Genomic DNA, 17,832 nt, shown 5'->3' on the forward strand with positions numbered 1-17,832 from the left:
ACTAAATGTAACACCCCAAACCCAGCCCAGACGTTATGACCGGATCCGACATGCCACATCGAAGCGTTCAAAATATTTTATATTGTTGATCCAGAAAAACTTACTTAGTGTTTTAAAAGATAATTTCATTATAGGTTAAAGTGAAGTAGGAAACCGGAAAAGATATGGTGAGTCCATCGGACTGCTTAAGTACCAAGCTCCCTTCGGATCCAATCCTAGACATGCATATCGCCATTGCCACACCTTAACGTCATGGATATTTCTAGGAAACTGATTTGATTAAGTCATTTTTAGGAAAAGTGATTAATTTTGGAAAATACTTTCATTGCGGAAGCTTTGCTTGTTGTCGTGTTATTTTGAAATCAATTGTTGTTTTTTGAAAACGCACCCTAAAGCTATCCAATTTCAACAGTTAAAATAAGTAATACCTATCTTAGTAATACATATTAAAACCATCAAAAATAATTAAGCGGCCTTATTACATTTAAAAACCCAAAACTTTAAACGTAAATAAAAGGATGTCCAGTTTACCAGAAGAAAATCAAACTTTCAGAATGGGTGGCCACTCCGAATTCCCTCACAGCTCCAAGCCCACTATGGTTGGGAATTTCCTGCGTGGATAAAAATAAAAGGGGTGAATTTGGGGAAACTCGTGTGTAAGAAAACCCATTCAAAGCCCAAGTCAACTCAAGCCTATTGGGCCTAAGCCCATTCAGTAATGATGGTACTGGACGAGCCCTTTTGATTACAATAAACTGGGCCTTAGCCCTTATTCAGATAATGGTATGGCCCATAGGCCCATTTCAAAATACATGCAACATCAATAACATATGCAAGCCCATTTGGGGAGACTACTTAACCCACCAACCACTACACTCCACCCGTACTAGCCCTACACTCCATGTGGGGAATAGCTCAACCCACCTAGCCCAACACTCCTGATTCTGACCTTGCTTTGCTCGATTAACGATAAATTGAGGCAAAGCCTCCGATCGTGGACAAGCCACTTTCAGTACTTCCTCCATCAATATCCCAATCCCATGCATCGATAATAACAACATGGCATGCGATAAATAACAACGATCAAACATGCATTTAGGTTAATTTAACCCTAGGGTATTTGGTAATTTATTTACTAGGGTAAAGCGTAAATTTTCCACTTTTAAAGGTATTTCAGTAATTTATCTATTTTCAGGTTTTTCATGCATATTCCTACTTTTCACGTACTAACAGAATCACGTCGAGGGTTTCTACCGAATTGGGCCGTTGGCCCATCATTCCAATTTTGGCCCATTAAGCCCAAAAATATCGAGGGCACGTAAATCATGCACTTTGGTCCAAATTTTGCAGCTTACCAAAAACATTAATCGATTTACCTCACGAGCATTCGCACTTTTCGCAAATCTACAAAATACCGGTTTTCGACATTTCGACTTTTCGACTTTTGTCGATCCGGACTAAGAAAGAGGGTGTTAGTTACACACCTATTTGAGACGATATCTTGTGAGATCCACACACGAACTGCCTACAATTGGATTACTAACACATTAATCTAACTATTCAAATACGAAATACGTATTAACCCCTTACAATATTCGGCCAATCACACCTACAGATTAGAGTAAGCTTATAAGAAATCAATAAGCAACTCATTAACAAATTTGTCAATGTTTACCACATAATCATAATTTCACTGCAAGCTGTCTTCCTGAGCAACAGTCACTAAATCATTTATAACTGGAGCTACGAAACTCCAAATCAAGTGCCGTTAATTTTCCCTGAAAATAGACTCATATATATTTTATCCATAAAATTTTAAGAATTTTTGGTTTGGCCAATCAATACCAGATTTTTCTTAAAGTTTCCCATGTTTCACTGTTTGACTAATCTGATCGCTCTTCATTACGAATCAAATTTCTCATTGTACAGAATTCAAAATATGTTCTTGTTTATTTCATTTGAAACTAGACTCAATAAGCTTTAATTAAATAATTTATTCAGCTTCTAATTCATCTCCCACAATTTATGGTGATTTTCCAAAGTCACGTTACTGCTGCTATCCCAAGCAGATTTATTACCAAATCACTCTTTCACACATAACTTGCATGTATATTATTTAAACATGTATATCACCAATCAATCATCACATATCTATGATTTTACTTAAGTATAATCTTCATTTCATCATTTTAAAGCACAACATGTTAGCCGATTTTTCCCTTTAACATCTAAGGCACATGCATGCTCATTTGTTTGGCTCAACTTCACCTATCTTCCATTTTTCATCAAAAGAACATGAAACAACAACCATTTCCTTCATTTTAATTCATGACTAAATGCTCACAACACAACTAAAAACCAAAATATGCTTCAAGAGTTAAGGTAGAATCAAGAAGAACTCATGAACCTCAAAATAAAAGCAAACTACCATGAACTTACCTTCAATTTTCTTCCCCAATTAACTGAACATTCAAGAGCTTTCTCCTCTCCTTTCTCTTCTCTAAATTTTGGCTATGATGAACAAAGATAGACAAAACTTGTTCTTTTCACCCCTTTTTCTTTTAATAAAATTTCATATTTCATCTATTTAATTCTTTGATACAAAAGACATAAAATTTCCATCATGGAACATTTACCTAACCCATTATCATGGAATATTTACCTAATCCATTATCATGAAACATTTACCTAACCCATTATCATGGAACATTTACCTAACTCATTATCAATTTGTATCAATTTGTACCATAAATTATGGATATCAAGTGCACATTTTGTCTACAACAACATGATGGCTGGCCACTTCATGTAAAATGGGAGGTTTGTCATGCAAATCCTCCTATTTTGCACTCCTATTTATTTGGCCACTTCAATTTAGCCTATAGCATTTTCAAACATTTTCACATAGGTCCTATTTCATAATTTCACCCCCTTTTTCTTATGGAACAAAAAAAATTAACTAAAATTGTTGGGTTCTATCTTAAGCTTGGGCCTTCTAAAGGCCCACTAACATAATTAAACCTATGCCAACATTCACAGAATTCCCAAAAATTGGGGCGTTACAGGTCAACTTAAGAGTGAATTTACAGAAAATGAGTTCACATGTCCCTTAACTGTGCAGTTTAGGATCATAACACGAACCTGCACGTAGCATAAGATGGATTGATCCGTACTTAGGATTCGACCTAGGCATATTGCAAAATGATGAAATAAGGTAATAGATAATTGCATTTGGCCTTGGGTTCTAACATATGGTTAATTTAGTATACGAGTTTTTTAGGCTGCCTTGGTAGTATTATCTTATCCATGTACATCAACAAAGATTTTGTTTTGGCTTACCTTAAATGGTTGTAAATGATTGTTATTTGGACCTGTTATGTATTTAACAGTGTATGAAAATAGAAAATATGAATACACCACAAGCTATTAATATCAAACCTATCTGATAACCACTATAAAAAATTGAATAATAAAGGTCATTGATTTCTGGTAAATATGAGCGAAACGGCTCCTTAGGTGCGATTGTGTTTGTTGAGCCGTAGAGTCGATTTTTCTCCATTATATTAATTGGAGTTCCTATTTAGACTTTCTGGCTGGATTACTATTTTCTTTTATAATAAAAATATTTTACTTAAAAAGGAAAATTGTTTTATAAGCTGTGGAATTTTTTAACTTCATTAGAGAGTTGACAAACATCTACAAAATTTTGTTTATGGACATGATCACTCATTTATCGTTTTCCAGCTTTGGTCATAGTTGATGAGATTGACATGTTTGATAGAGCAGAGGTATCAAATTTCCATCTAGATCTTTATTCTTTCACTTTGTTTTTGAATGATATTTTTGAAACAGTTAAAGCTACGCTGGTATGGTTCGAAATCCGTGTTGTTGCTGTAGAATACAAGGCCTTATTCAGAGGCAATTCCTTTTAGAGTAGTATTATATTTGTTTGCATGTCCTTGTTGTGTGGTTGTCTATGTTTTGTTCAATGCTGCCAACCAGATTTAGTATTGTTAGATATGGCACATAAGAGTATTAGTTTCAAGGTTGTATCTTTGGCTTGGAGAGAAATGATAAGTTTGATGTGCATCCCCTGAACAAGTATGTTGTTCAGGGGAATTAATAGCTGAGTGATATCTTTCATGTGTATTTGGATGTGATTAAATGATTAGAGAAATTATTTTTTATACTGATATCAAAACCCTTGACAACATAACCACTATCATTTTGATGTTTAAATTACATTTTAAGTTATTAATATGCTTAAATTACATTTTGATGTTTTAAAATTAGCTAATAATTTATGAACGTGGCAATTTTAAATTAAATTAATTTAATTTAATTTAACTAATAAAAATCAAATTTAATAAAATTAAGTTTTCATTGTTTTACTCTCTCTCTTCGCATGATGATCCTTTTTTTGATGCATTTTTTAAGCTGTTAGATAATTTTATTTGTAATTCTTTTACTGTTTTTACTCTTTTTTACAAGTATTTGAATTTAATGTGTTATCCATTTTTTTATTATAGATGTTTATCTAATATTAATTATCTTATACAAAGTATATAGAAAAGAATAAAAATTTTATTTTTAAAAAAATTAATAAATGAATTTTGAATTTGGATGAAAAATGAGTGAAATTGAGATTTAAAACAAAAAAGCTTGCTGAAGTTTAGGTTTTGTTATTGAAAAGTAGGTTTGGATGAACTTGAATTTTCTATAGCTAAGTTGTTGGGTGGAGAAAAAAGAAATGTATATATTTATAAGTTTTTTTAGAAAGAAGTTTAAGGAAATAAAATTATTTTTTAATTAAATATTATCATCTATCACAAAATGATTAGATAAGTGAATTTTTTAACAGATTGGGTAATTTGAGTAACATAATGTAGTTTATATGTTACTTTGAGTAATGAAGTTTAGCTTAGGTATCAATTATGACCAAAAAAAAATTCAGTTATTTTTTTGTGGTTTAAGCCAAAGGATTTCAATTTTCATTTTAATAAAAAAATTTCCAATTTCCAAATTACAAAATAAAAGTAAAATTTTATTAATAAGAGTTAGTGTATTTGCTTTTGATTGGTCCTATCTGATAAGTTGACTTTCTAACTCTCAGGGTACCAAAGTTGGTTGACTAATGGGCTAAATGTTTATCTTCTTTCTATGATTATATGTGCTTGTCAACTACTAGTTTGAGTGAAAAACAAAGACATTTTGTGAGCAAAGTGTCCTTTCCTTCTAAGATGTATTTTGGTGGAGCTATTAAACTTAGTTTGACATAGTGTTTTTAATTGCAAAATTTTGATATTTTAGTGTTTTGTTTTAGTCTCGATCTTGTATTTGATGGCATGGCGAACACATTTATCCGAGATGGGAAGGAGATGGCATCGATGCTTTATACTTATCGCATTGTGTCAAAGCACTTCCTCGGTATTTTAGCCTTTGTTGATTCTAATTTATACATATTTTTAAGGTAAACAATGTTCTAATATAATCTACTAGTTTTAGTGTAAAGCAATGTTATTTTTTATGTGGTGTAGGGGGTATGTTGGAATTCACAGTTCGGGATTGAAACTTCTTCTGAAACCGGAGTGCTTCGATCTATTGTGGATTCGGTTTTGAACATCCTTCCGAAGGCAAAGTTTTAAACTCATGTCGATGTTAACATTCGTGAATTCCATGAATTAAGTCATTTTGTTTTTCTTGCTTTTAGTGACTTATAATGGTGGGCGGTATACAAGTTTGGTGCTTTATTATTTTGATTCTATATTTATATTTAATCTAATTTTATTATTTATTTTAGTTTTGATTCTATATTTTTATTTTTATTTTAATTTGATAATGAATTTTAATAGAAAATTTTTATATTTAATAGAAAATTTTTATATTTAAATCATGGACATTATTCTTCTCAATATTTTGATAATGAATTTTAATTTTTTATATATATTTTTTAAAATTTCATGACCTTTAGCGACGTTTGTGGGAAAAGCGCCGCAAAATTTTGCGGCACCGTCTATAGCGGCGTTTTTGCAGGCTTGCAAAAAACTTTGCGAATAGTTTTAGTGGCGCTTAAAAGTGCCGCTAAAGGCCTAAAAAACGCCGTTAAAAGTCAGTTTTGCTGTAGTGAAAATCCATTGTGATACAATCCCATTTCCATTCAGGAATAGATATAGGCTGAAGTAATCCGGTGGGAACCTGATGTTCTGCCTTAACTAGCTGACAAGTTAAACATTTAGCCACATACTAGATCACATCTCTTTTCATTCTTGGCCACCAATAAGATTCTTACAGATTGCGATACATTTTCATTCCTCCAGGATGCAAAGTAAAAGGACTATCATGAGCTTCGCGAAGTATCAACTCTTGTAATTTAAAAACATCTGGAACGCAGATTCGGTTATGAAATCTCAAGTAACCACATTTATCAATGCTGAAATTTTCTAATATACTATTCTGAACCATTTCTCTTTTCTTCGTCAACTTTTCATCATTTAACTACGTTGACTTGATCCGATCAAACATCACTAGTTTGATTTTTAGTTTAGCCAATAGGCTTCCATTGTCATTGATACTGAGCTAAGCAAACATTGCTCGCAATTCAATTGCTGCTTTCCTACTCAACACATCAGCTACAACATTAGCTTTACTAGAGTGGTAATCAATAACACAATTAAAATCTTTCAGAAGCTCTACCTAATGATGCTGTCTCAAATTCAACTTCTTTTGAGATAGAAGGTATTTGAGACTCTTATGATCGATATAAATATAACATTTTTCTTTGTATAGATAGTGTCTCCAGATCTTTATAGCAAAAACCACAGCAGCTAGCTCTAAATCATGCGTCAGATAATTTTGTTCATACATTTTTAGCTGACGAGATGCATAAGCAATCACTTTCCCATCTTGCATCAAAACACAACCAAGAACACTTAAGGAAGCGTCACTATAAATGACAAAATCCTTTCCCAATTCTGGTAAAGTCAAAGCTAGAGCTTCAGTCAACATCTGCTTCAATTTCTCAAAACTTTCTTGACATTGATCATCCAAACGAACTGAAGATTCTTATGCAACAACTTTTTCATTGGCAAGGTTGTCTTTGAAAATCCATTTACAAATCTTCGATAATAACTAGCTAATCCAAGAAAACTACGAACCTCTAACACATTCATTGGTGCTTTCCGCTGAATAATTGCCTCTACCTTTTTCGAATCAACTCTAATTTCATCTGCTGAGATAACATGACCCAAAAATACGACCTCTGATAACAAGAATTCACACTTACTAAGCTTTCCGTATAACTATTTATCACGAGCTGAAGAATGCACTTCGAACATAAGTCATAATTGACAAATTACAGAATAAAGATAACAAGAAAACTGAATAAAGAAATCCAAGATAGAAAAACCCAGAATAAAGAAACCCAAGATACGATACTATGCCAGAAAATTGAAAACCACACTCATAGGAAAATATAGAAGATCCCGATAATTCCTCAGAGAAAAGAAATCCAGTAGAAAACATCATTTAATCTCACTGGAATCAAATGCAACAAGAACAATATATCTTCCCATATATATACATATCAAATGGAGCATCAAGAAGAAGAAACAGAATCATAGTATTATACATATTCTCTCACCAATTTTTTTATCAGGCAGAATATAATGGAATGCCCGAAGGAATAGAGTAATACAAATTATAAACCAATCAGGTACCAATGTTTTCGTCTAACATCAGGATTAGAAAACATCCCCATATAACAAAAATTTCTTTTCACTAAAGAAGACTAGTTCTGAATAAATTTTGATTTGCACTTTTCTCGACCTTGTACCTTAGTAATTCGATTTATCAAAATAAATTTCTTCTCTAACTAGAACAGTGCATAACTCCAATAATCCTTATGCCAATCTGATACTTTTCTAGCTTTGACTTTACTTATCAACTCATTCTTCAATCTCTAATCATATTTATAATTATTCTAGCACTGAACTCTTTGGTTTCTCAACCGGAAACTTATTCAGTACAAATCTCATGAAATTCTATTATAAACACCACTTTGGTAAGGGGGAAGGGGTCGTAAGGCCTCTAACTCAACTCTCATATACATATACATGTAACACAGTTTTCATCATAGCAATCATATCTCAATCATGTCATTCATTTCGAGTAACTAACATTCATATTGGTTTAATGCCCACTTTCCAGTTATCTCATTTAGTCAAGTATAATTATGCATGCATTCTATGTTTTCTGGATAGCTTGACTTATCCATTCATCTACTCGAACAAATCATACTCATGACATCATATAAGGGTTAAGAAAACATAGATATTTGCATCACAATCGCAACTTTCATTTCGTGCATCATCATATACATATCATTACAATCACATAATTCAGTCCAAACAATTTAACATAAATAAATTCATTTCATTATAATCATTTATCTCATAAAAAAAATATCATTTACATTCATCAACATTCAACGTTCAATCAAGGCAATGGCATTTTCATTCATATCATGATATTAGGAACTTTTACTCATACCTCTATGAATTTCTATTTAACCCGTTCATCTTATCAAGTAAGCCAAATACACTACATCATATGAGCATCAAGCAAGTATGGATATTTATCATAACATGACCTTTCATCTCACGTGTTATCACTTATATATATATCATAATCGTAATTTTATTCAAACGCCTTCGTATCACATTGAACATGATCAGTGCAGCTCGGTTGGGGAGTACCTATGTCTAAACAAGACGGTGCTCATATACGTCGGGAGACATCACACTATCACAGATTAGTGGCATGTATAGCTGGACTTTTACACATGCTAGGTTAGTCAGAGAACCGACTAAACCATAACTCTGATACCACTTTATTTGTAACACCCCTTACTCGTATCCAAGGCTGGAACAGAGTACGAGGCATTACCAGACTTAAAAATACACATAGACGAAAATCGGGCCATAAAATTTCATTTAATTCAAAACTTTTCGAACACATGCATAACAAACAAAGCTAACTATATCATCACATCAAAACATAGGACATGGCACGATTAATTAAACTTATAAACCATAATGGATAAAGACTACATCTCATGATCATATACGATAACTCAATGTAGACTGATACGTATGGTCAAAATCATAATAAAAATACATATCACAAACCAACTTCCTATACATGCCACTCACTTGATATTTCTAATATTTGAATTAATTCTCCCAAAATGATAGTTTGATAGTGTGATTTTGCCTCCGATGATCTCCAACCCCGAGTCGACCTGCCAATACTAAAGAAATGGAGAGGATGGGTAAGCTTTACGCTTAGTAAGTTCATATGAAAATAATAAGCAATTACTACCACACTTTCCAAGATAAAACACCGTAATTGTACAATTACACATGTTTAGGTTAAGTTGTGTTATCGAGTTATAGTTACTAAATCATTCATATCTGAAGCTAAAAAACTCCAAATTTAGTTTCGTTAATTTTCTATGAAACTAGATTCATATATATTTCTCCCATAAAATTTCCAGAATTTTCGGTTTAGCCAATTAGTACAGTTTATTCATTAAAGTTTCCCCTGTTTCAGGGTATGACTACTCTCACCCCTGTGCACTACGAACCAAATTTCTCCCTGTACAGAATTTCAACGACCATGCTGTTTGTTTCCATTACAAATAGACTCAATAAGGAATCCATTCATGTAAGGTATGAATCTTAATAAGTTTTTTACAATTTATGGTGAATTTCTAAATTCAGAATAGGGGATCTCGAATTTATTCTAATACTGTCTCATAAAAATTATAATATCACATAATATATAACTCTTTTGCTCCCCATGTTTCTTTTATATGAAAATAGACTCATTAATATTTAATTCCATAATTTGTTTGAAATTTAATTCAACTTACACAATTTTTGGTGAATTTTCAAAGTCATGCAACTGCTGCTGTCCAACACCGTTTTACTACTAAAATTCACTTTTACACAATTCACTTAATCCATTCCATTTTACCTAGGTTCGCTCAAATATCGAGCATATTGCTCATAAATTCAAATAAACATATACTTGCACTTGTTCATCACATAATCACTTTCACATGTATTTTCATTTAATCGATTTCCCGTTGAACTCATCGGAATAATAACAGATACACAATTGCCTGCACATTTTCCCATTTCCACACTTGTAGCCTAAGCTATCTGGTACGCATAGTAGCCTGCACTTAGTACTACACATGCGACCAATAATCTGGTACACGTAGTAGCCTGCACTTAGTACTACACACGTGATCACAGTTTTCGGGTACGCATAGTAGCCTGCACTTAGTACCACACATGCGACCAATTATCCGGTACACGTCGTAGCCTGCACTTAGTACTACACACGTGACCTCACAATAGTTCATTTGTATCATTTCTATTCCGAAGGTTCAACCGGGAAATTTCTCACTTTTCAACATTTTACTAAATTGTCCGTAATCAATTTAAATTCATAACTTACATCAAATAACCATTTGATAAGCAGCCATATTTCATATGATATCAAAATATAATAACATAAAAAGAATCGATAGATTATTTATGTATGAACTTACTCGAAGTGTCGATCTTACTATCCATAGTACCAATTGTCAATGCATAGTATAATAAGACACAACTCAAATATCAAATCAGCTTTTAAGAATTTACATTACATATATCACATATTTCATATATCACTTGTCATGTATCATAATTTTCTTGCATTTCATGTAACATTCTTTCATGTCATATTTCCACATCATAAACACCATTCCATCAACTTTTCCAATATATTAAATCATACAATATATGCAATAATAGTAAGAAATATAATTCAAACATAACATTGCATTATTATTATCATACTGAACTTACCTCGATCCGAAGCGACAATTTACCATTTTAGTCCATAACCTTGTATTTTCCCGATTTAAGCCCGAATCTCGATTTCCTTCATCTATAATATCACATTTAGCCTAATAATTAGTCACACTATTCATACGGGTCCAAAAATCATATTTTACAAATTTTCATTTTGACCCTAAACTTTTGCATATTTTCACTTTTTCCCCAAGGTTGAAAATTAAACTTCATCCTATTTTCTTATGTTTTATGACATGCTGATCATTTTTCCCTTCTATGGCAACATCAAATTCTCACTCTAACATGTACTTATGACTATTAGGTATTTTTACCGATTAAGCCCTTTTACTCGTTTTCACTTAAAACCGAGTAGCACAAGTTGTCTAACATAATTTAAAACCTCATATTCTATCATAAAACACCAAAATACACAAATTTCACCTATGGGTAATTTTCCAATTATGAACCCTAGGTTGAATTATTGCTAGCATAAGCTAAATCAAGTTATCGGGACTCTAAAAACGTAAAAATCATTAAAAACGAGGCTAGAACGGACTTACAATCGAGCTTGGAAGCTTGGAAACCCTAGCCATGGATTCTCCCTTGGTATACACGTCCATGGTGAAGAAGATGAACAAAATTGGCTTTTAATTTTGTATTTTAATTCATTTACCCTAAATGACCAAAATGCCCTTTTACTAAACTTTCCAAAATTCCATCCATGTCCAATTTTGTCCATAAACTTAGAAATTGGTCAAATTACTATTTAAGACCTCCTAATTAATATTTCAAAGCAATTTCATACTAGAAACTTCTAGAATGCAAGTTTTGCAACTTATTCAATTTAGTCCCTAACTTCAAATTAAGCACTTTATGCATAGAATTTCTTCATGAAATTTTCACACAATCATGCAATCATATCAGAGACCTCAAAATAATTATAAGATAATTATTTCTATCTCGAATTTGTGGTCACGAAACCACTATTCCGATTAGGCCCTAATTCGGGATTTTACATTATTTTCTAGTTGATTTCAGTCAAGTAAACAAATCTGCAATCTTATATATACAATAAAAAAAGCAAAGAACAGACGAAAATGCTCAACTTTTTTTTATTTTCTCGAGAAACAAACAGAAAAAACTTACATGGCGATGTGGCAGAGGAGTGTCGACGGCAATGCGGCAGAGGAGTGTCGACGACGATGCAGCAGAAGGGACAGTCGACGACGATGCAACAAATTGTCGGGGAAGATCCAAGGGATTTGGGGATTTTGATTTGGAGAAAAAATTAAAGGATTTGGGGAAAATTTTTAGGGGAAAAAAAAGGGATTTTAGGGATATGATTTAGGGATAAAACTAAGCAGAGCAAAACGACGCCGTTTCGTTTAAAATAAAATGATACTTTGCTCAAAAACGCCGCTATTGCTTACCTTTTGCGGCATTTTTCTCATAAACGCCGCTATTGCTTGACCTTTTGTGGTGTTTTTCTCATAAACGCAGCTACTGCTTTACCTATTATGGTGTTTTTCCGTTAGCGCCGCTAATATATAATATTTGCGGCGTTTTTCATCCAAATGCCACTAAAAATGCCACTAAAACCTTAAATTAACTTTTTAAAGATTAATTGCTATAGTTTTACAAGTTTATAATTTAGTTACTATTAAGTAATTAAACTATTATTTAACCTATCAATAAGTGATTGGATGTAATAGTAAGGTACATTGTATTATCAAAAATAAAAATTATGTTTGAACCTTGAAAACGACATTGTTGGGAGGATTAGAAACGAACTCAGCTGATATCTTTTTATAACTCCTCCATTTGGTAAGATAAATTTATTCGTTTTATATCTTAATTTTTTTAATTTATCTTTGTGGTGACAAGATTGAAAACTTTTGAGTTTGACAACCAAAATACTTATATCTTAAATGGTATAAGGAAAAAAATAAGACTGTTCAAAGTAGCAACCAAAAACATCATCCTACAAAGAAAACTAAACTGAAATAAGAAAATTCCCAAAAACCAAAAAGATCCACGCTTCTTTATTTCCAATGCCCAATTGTGTTGGGGATTTCAGTTGACGGCAACTTCAGCAGACAGGAAACTGGGATGAAGAACATCTTGTCCAGATACTTTTGCATTTGACAGCTTCAGAACCTCCACAGCTTCCTCCACTTTGGCAGCCAGAGATTCTGGTGACTCTAATAGCAGCAGCAGTTCTGCATTGTCCATCTCTAACAGCATCCCTGTGATTTTCGGAACCAGATCAGGCTGCAGACAACAACAATGCCATTGAGATATTGAAACATAAATAATAATAATAAAATTCTATGGGAATTAATTTTTACCTGGTGTTTCTGAACAAGGGGGTACAGTCGTTCGCCGAGTATCGTTTTTTGCTGCTCGGGGGAAGCTGCAGCAAGCATGCTACTCAGCATCTCAGATCCTTGTGATACAGCTGCAACAGAATTGGAAGCCGCTGGTGGGACTCTAGATCCTTTGTTCACCTCTCGTGCACGACCATTTGGTACATATTTAGCTTGCCCACCCCGCTGCAAAATGTAGCTCAGATATTTGAAATACAGCTTCATTATGTATAACAATGAACAAGGAAAAAGGGAGAGCAAAACAACCTGTAAGTTACTTTGATCCTTTGAAGGAATGATTGTCTGAGTTGGTTGTTGCAGTTGGGGTATATATGTGACAGAGTGAGAACCACCCTGTGGAAGAGCATGCCCGTTCATACGACCCCGGTTTTGTCTAGTTTGCCTTGGATTACTAGGAACCTATGATTACAAAATAAAGTAAAATAGTAGATTGAACCACTAATCTACTCATTAATATGCTTGCTAAAAGGAGGATAAATAAATACCATGGGCAACGATGATGGTTGAAAGGCTGGTCTGGTTGGCGGTACAAAGCCGTTAGCCCTCCATCCTGGCCTCAAACCTAAAGGTTGGTACATCATTCCTGGCCGTGGAGGTACTTGTGGAACGACGCCGGTTGGAGCTGTGTAGTAAAGTGGATGATATCCTCCAGGGAAAATAGCTGTTGAAGGCCCTGCTAGTCCGGCCATACGCTGCGCATACTGAAGTTGTAAGTGTGCTTGTCTATCCTCCTTCCTTTGAGCGATAGCAACATACAATGGCTTGTTGTGAAACATGTAGCCTGTAAAAAAATATGCAACAATGAGATAATCGACAACTTTGACAAGAATACCTAATACCTACTTTCAACAGATTAAGATCCAACATTGCTAGTGAAAAATTAACATACCATGAAATGTGCTTACAGCTTTGGCAGCCTCCTCGGGAGAAGAAAAACAAACAAATCCGAACCCCTTGCATAATCCTTTATTATCTCGCATAAGTTTTGAAGAAGTGATTGTTCCACACTGACTAAAATGGTCTCTCAGTTCTTCATCGGTGACTTCATCATCAATATTCTTCACATAAACATTCGAAGCCTGAAATTCAGAAACGAATAAGGCAGGCATAAAGAGTTATAAACTCACTATCATGAATTACGTATCGGTTCGAGAAATGAGATCAGGCATACTTTATATTTCATGATCTGCTCTTTTCGTCTTTCCTCGAATTGTTGACGCAATATTTGCTCCCGTTCTGCTTTCTTCTGTGCCCTTGCTACATATATAACCTTTGAGCCTAATCAATGCAAATGTTACCAGAGATCAAAATAAGTGTATCAGTCTGTTATTCGAAGCAATTAAGGCTTAAAAATTGGTTAGAAAAACCAACCTAGTTGTGATCCATTCATCACTTCCATTGCCTTCTTAGCATCATCTGGATTTTCAAAGTTCACAAACCCAAAACCTCTAGAGGCTCCATTTTCATCCTTTGCTACAACCAGGCTAGCGATTTTTCCGAACTCGGAAAACTTCTCTTGCAAAGTCTCTTCTGTGATTTCTGGATCCAAATCCTTAATGTACAAATTTGTATATTTGACATCAGGACTTGGCAAAACCCGATCACTTTTTTTCATAAATTTCCCAACATATCTGAGCCAACGAAGAATAAAATTATAATTTTGAAATGACTAAATTCCAGAGAAAATTAAACATGAAGGCTCTTTCAAGAATTTTCATACATCTGCTTATCCCCAAAAATGGTGTCATTAAGCTTCTCAATAGCAGCACTTGCAGATTCCTCTGACTCAAACTGAACAAAGCCATAACCTTTACTCTTTCCATCCTCAAACGTTGCAACTTTGCAAGATATTACATTCCCAAACTTGCGGAATAACTCTTGCAGTCCCACATTATCAATTGAATCACTGAGATTCTGATATGAACAAATAGACCAAATTCATTTCAAGGGAAAAGAATAAAAACAAAGATGAAAGTTATATAATATTTGCTCAATCTTCGAGTAAGATATCTGTTAAAAAGGAATGGGAAGATCTGAACCTTAACAAACACATTTCCAACTCCATTTTTTCTTGCATCTGGATCTCGAAGTGACCACATCACCCTTATCATTTTCCCATTCAGCAAGGTATGATTCTTTGCCTCAATAGCATGATGTGCTAGCCAAATCAAGAAGAAGTAAACAAAGAACATTTTAGAGATGAATCTTATAGAAAAAACTTCAACCAAGAAATTAACGTACAACCAAACAAGTTTAAAGATCAGAAAGTCTATCTGTTAATCGGACTCTTCGATTTTCATTTTCTGTGAAGCATTTTTGTCCAAACATATTCAGATATGGGGCATCAGATACATTCTCTAAATACATAGAAAAACTTCGATAAAATTGTTATACTTTTATCGGACTGTATCTGACACTCATCCCTACGCTAATATAGCCAAAAGTAATGAAGGGAGAATAATGGTTCTAAGAAATCAACTCACGGTTTAACAAAATCAATCAATAAAAATAAAAACTAATTCTAATACCAACAATAAGATGTCTAGTACCATTAATCATGGATCTCAATAGAGGTCTTTCAAAAAAAATCGATCCAACAGCAAATACTTGAAGACCAAACGTAAGCAAAAGCCAAATTCCCAAACCCTAAATATATCCCAATATCGCAAACCAAAAGAAAAAGATAATAAGAAATCTGGTATACCATCCTGAGGAGAGATGAAGTTGACATAGCCATAACAGAGAGATCTCCCGGTAGAAGAATCCCTACAAACATGAACAGAGGCCAAGCTCTTGAACTCAGAGAAAGTTTCGATCAGATTAGCGTCAGAGACGTCAGGGTGCAAGTCCCCAACGTACAATGAGACCGGCGAAGCCGTCACCGTTGCAGCCGATGGAACCGCCATTGATATTAATTGGTAATCCCCAGTACTAAAAACCGAAAATATTCACTTTATTCCTCTTTTCTGTTATTTAGAGAGTGATTAATGACAGAGTTTTGGGGGTTTTTTTTTCAGAAGAAAATAAGAAGAGTTTTTTGCATGGACGCAAGCAAACGAGAGGATTTTGGGACGTTAACTATAAGGAAATGCAACGCACCCTTTGGGTTAATGCACGCGCTCTTTGGGAGAGTTTTAACGCTTCCTTCATACTTTTTTTTTAAATGTATTTTTATTAATTTAATAATAAATAAGATAAAAACTAATTTAAAAAAAGTAAAAATACCTTTATTATAAAAATAATCTAGAAAAGATTTTTATTATTTTTTAATTATCTGCTAACGGGTGTGCAAATTTTTAGGTGTAATATTTTTTCCATATTTTATATAATTAAGTGAAAATTATTGATTTGGCATGTAATAAATACAAGGCCAAAATAAAAATATAAAAGGTATAAAAAATTTATCTAAATTCTAAAAGACTGCTTCAAACTTCAAATAAACTACTTTTTTACTGTAGCTCTCAACGATTTATGGCCTCAATTCCCCAAACACCACGCCCCTTTCTGCGTATAGTTGTTCTATTTTATCTTTTTATATTTTTGTAATATAATTTTTCTATTTTAATATAATTTTTATTTTTAATTTAGTTTCCTATGGAAAAATTAGGATTATGTTTGTTAAAAATTATATTAACATAGTGAAAAGAACAAAGTAGAGATAGTTGATAGTTGTATTAATTAAATTGATCATGGGAGATTGGTTTTTTTTTAAAAAGTTTTTAAAATGTTGTCTTCGAAAATGTTGATCTAATCTCTTAATAATAAAAATTATTATTTTCTTGGAGTGGTACCATATACCCCAACAATTGACCTATATTCAATAGCTTAGAGGTTTGAATCTTATCAAGTGCGAGATGTTCACGTCGCCTCTTAGTGAAAGATCATACATTCACGTACAATCAAGGCATCCTCCTCTATGAACTGTACACTACTCTCTGGGAATGGGGGGATAAAACCTTTCTTGGGGACAATGACAACGCTTTAATGATTTCTCCTAAAGGAGTTGATCCTTCGCAATAAAAATATTAATTAAATTGTATAAAAAATAATTAAATTAAACATCGGTTTGTTTGATAGACAATTAAAAAATTAAACCATTGAAAATATTAGATTTAATTTTTACACATTTAATAATCTAAAATAGAGCAATTTAATAGAATTTTTATAAAAATGTGAAAAATAATAAATATATAAAATTTATTTATCACTTTATAGATAATATTTTCAATCAATTTAATTTAATTTTATATTATTTTATAAAAATTTTCTGTTTAAATTTTGATTCTTATTTAGAATAAAGTAAAATGTTTAAAATTAAGTATAAAATATAAAATATGTTTTATAATTTAAAATATATATTTATCAAACAATCTAATTATATTCAATAGTTATTTTGAAGTAATATATCATACACTTTTATAATTTAAATCCACTACTTAACTTTTCAATATTTAATTTTTTCAATATTTATTTTTCAGTTTATCGAACAACTTATTTAATGAAATTATTTAAAATTTTAATTAAATAATAAAACAATC

General features: G+C 32.7%; 1 protein-coding gene and 1 long non-coding RNA gene across 2 annotated transcripts in view; both read right to left on the reverse strand.

Moving 5' to 3' along the window:
* Positions 1-462: 462 nt before the first annotated feature.
* The window catches only part of LOC128291878 (uncharacterized), a 95,618-nt gene continuing 78,248 nt past the window's right edge, over positions 463-17,832 (reverse strand). The window contains exon 2 of the long non-coding RNA XR_008281848.1: positions 463-611. This is a non-coding gene — a long non-coding RNA (uncharacterized LOC128291878). The remainder of the gene's footprint in view (positions 612-17,832) is intronic.
* On the reverse strand, positions 12,801-16,418 carry LOC108456024 (polyadenylate-binding protein 7-like). The gene is made up of 10 exons (XM_017754618.2): positions 15,999-16,418; positions 15,334-15,452; positions 15,015-15,208; positions 14,666-14,925; positions 14,466-14,572; positions 14,184-14,373; positions 13,780-14,075; positions 13,541-13,693; positions 13,256-13,459; positions 12,801-13,178 (listed from the first exon to the last, which is right to left on the reverse strand). Exons 1-10 carry the CDS (start codon positions 16,198-16,200, stop codon positions 12,981-12,983), a joined length of 1,923 nt encoding a protein of 640 aa, XP_017610107.1. The 5' UTR covers positions 16,201-16,418; the 3' UTR covers positions 12,801-12,980.

Source organism: Gossypium arboreum, chromosome 4 (genome assembly GCF_025698485.1).
Source record: "Gossypium arboreum isolate Shixiya-1 chromosome 4, ASM2569848v2, whole genome shotgun sequence".
NCBI classification, from domain to species: Eukaryota; Viridiplantae; Streptophyta; class Magnoliopsida; order Malvales; family Malvaceae; genus Gossypium; species Gossypium arboreum.

Coding starts and splice junctions, on each gene's coding strand:
- LOC108456024 (XM_017754618.2), bottom strand. CDS start 16,200: ATGGCGGTTCCATCGGCTGCAACGGTGACGGCTTCGCCGGTCTCATTG. Junction 15,209..15,333: donor TTGGAAATGTGTTTGTTAAG/GTTCAGATCTTC, acceptor TGTTCATATCAG/AATCTCAGTGATTCAATTGA. Junction 14,926..15,014: donor ATTTTTGGGGATAAGCAGAT/GTATGAAAATTC, acceptor TCGTTGGCTCAG/ATATGTTGGGAAATTTATGA.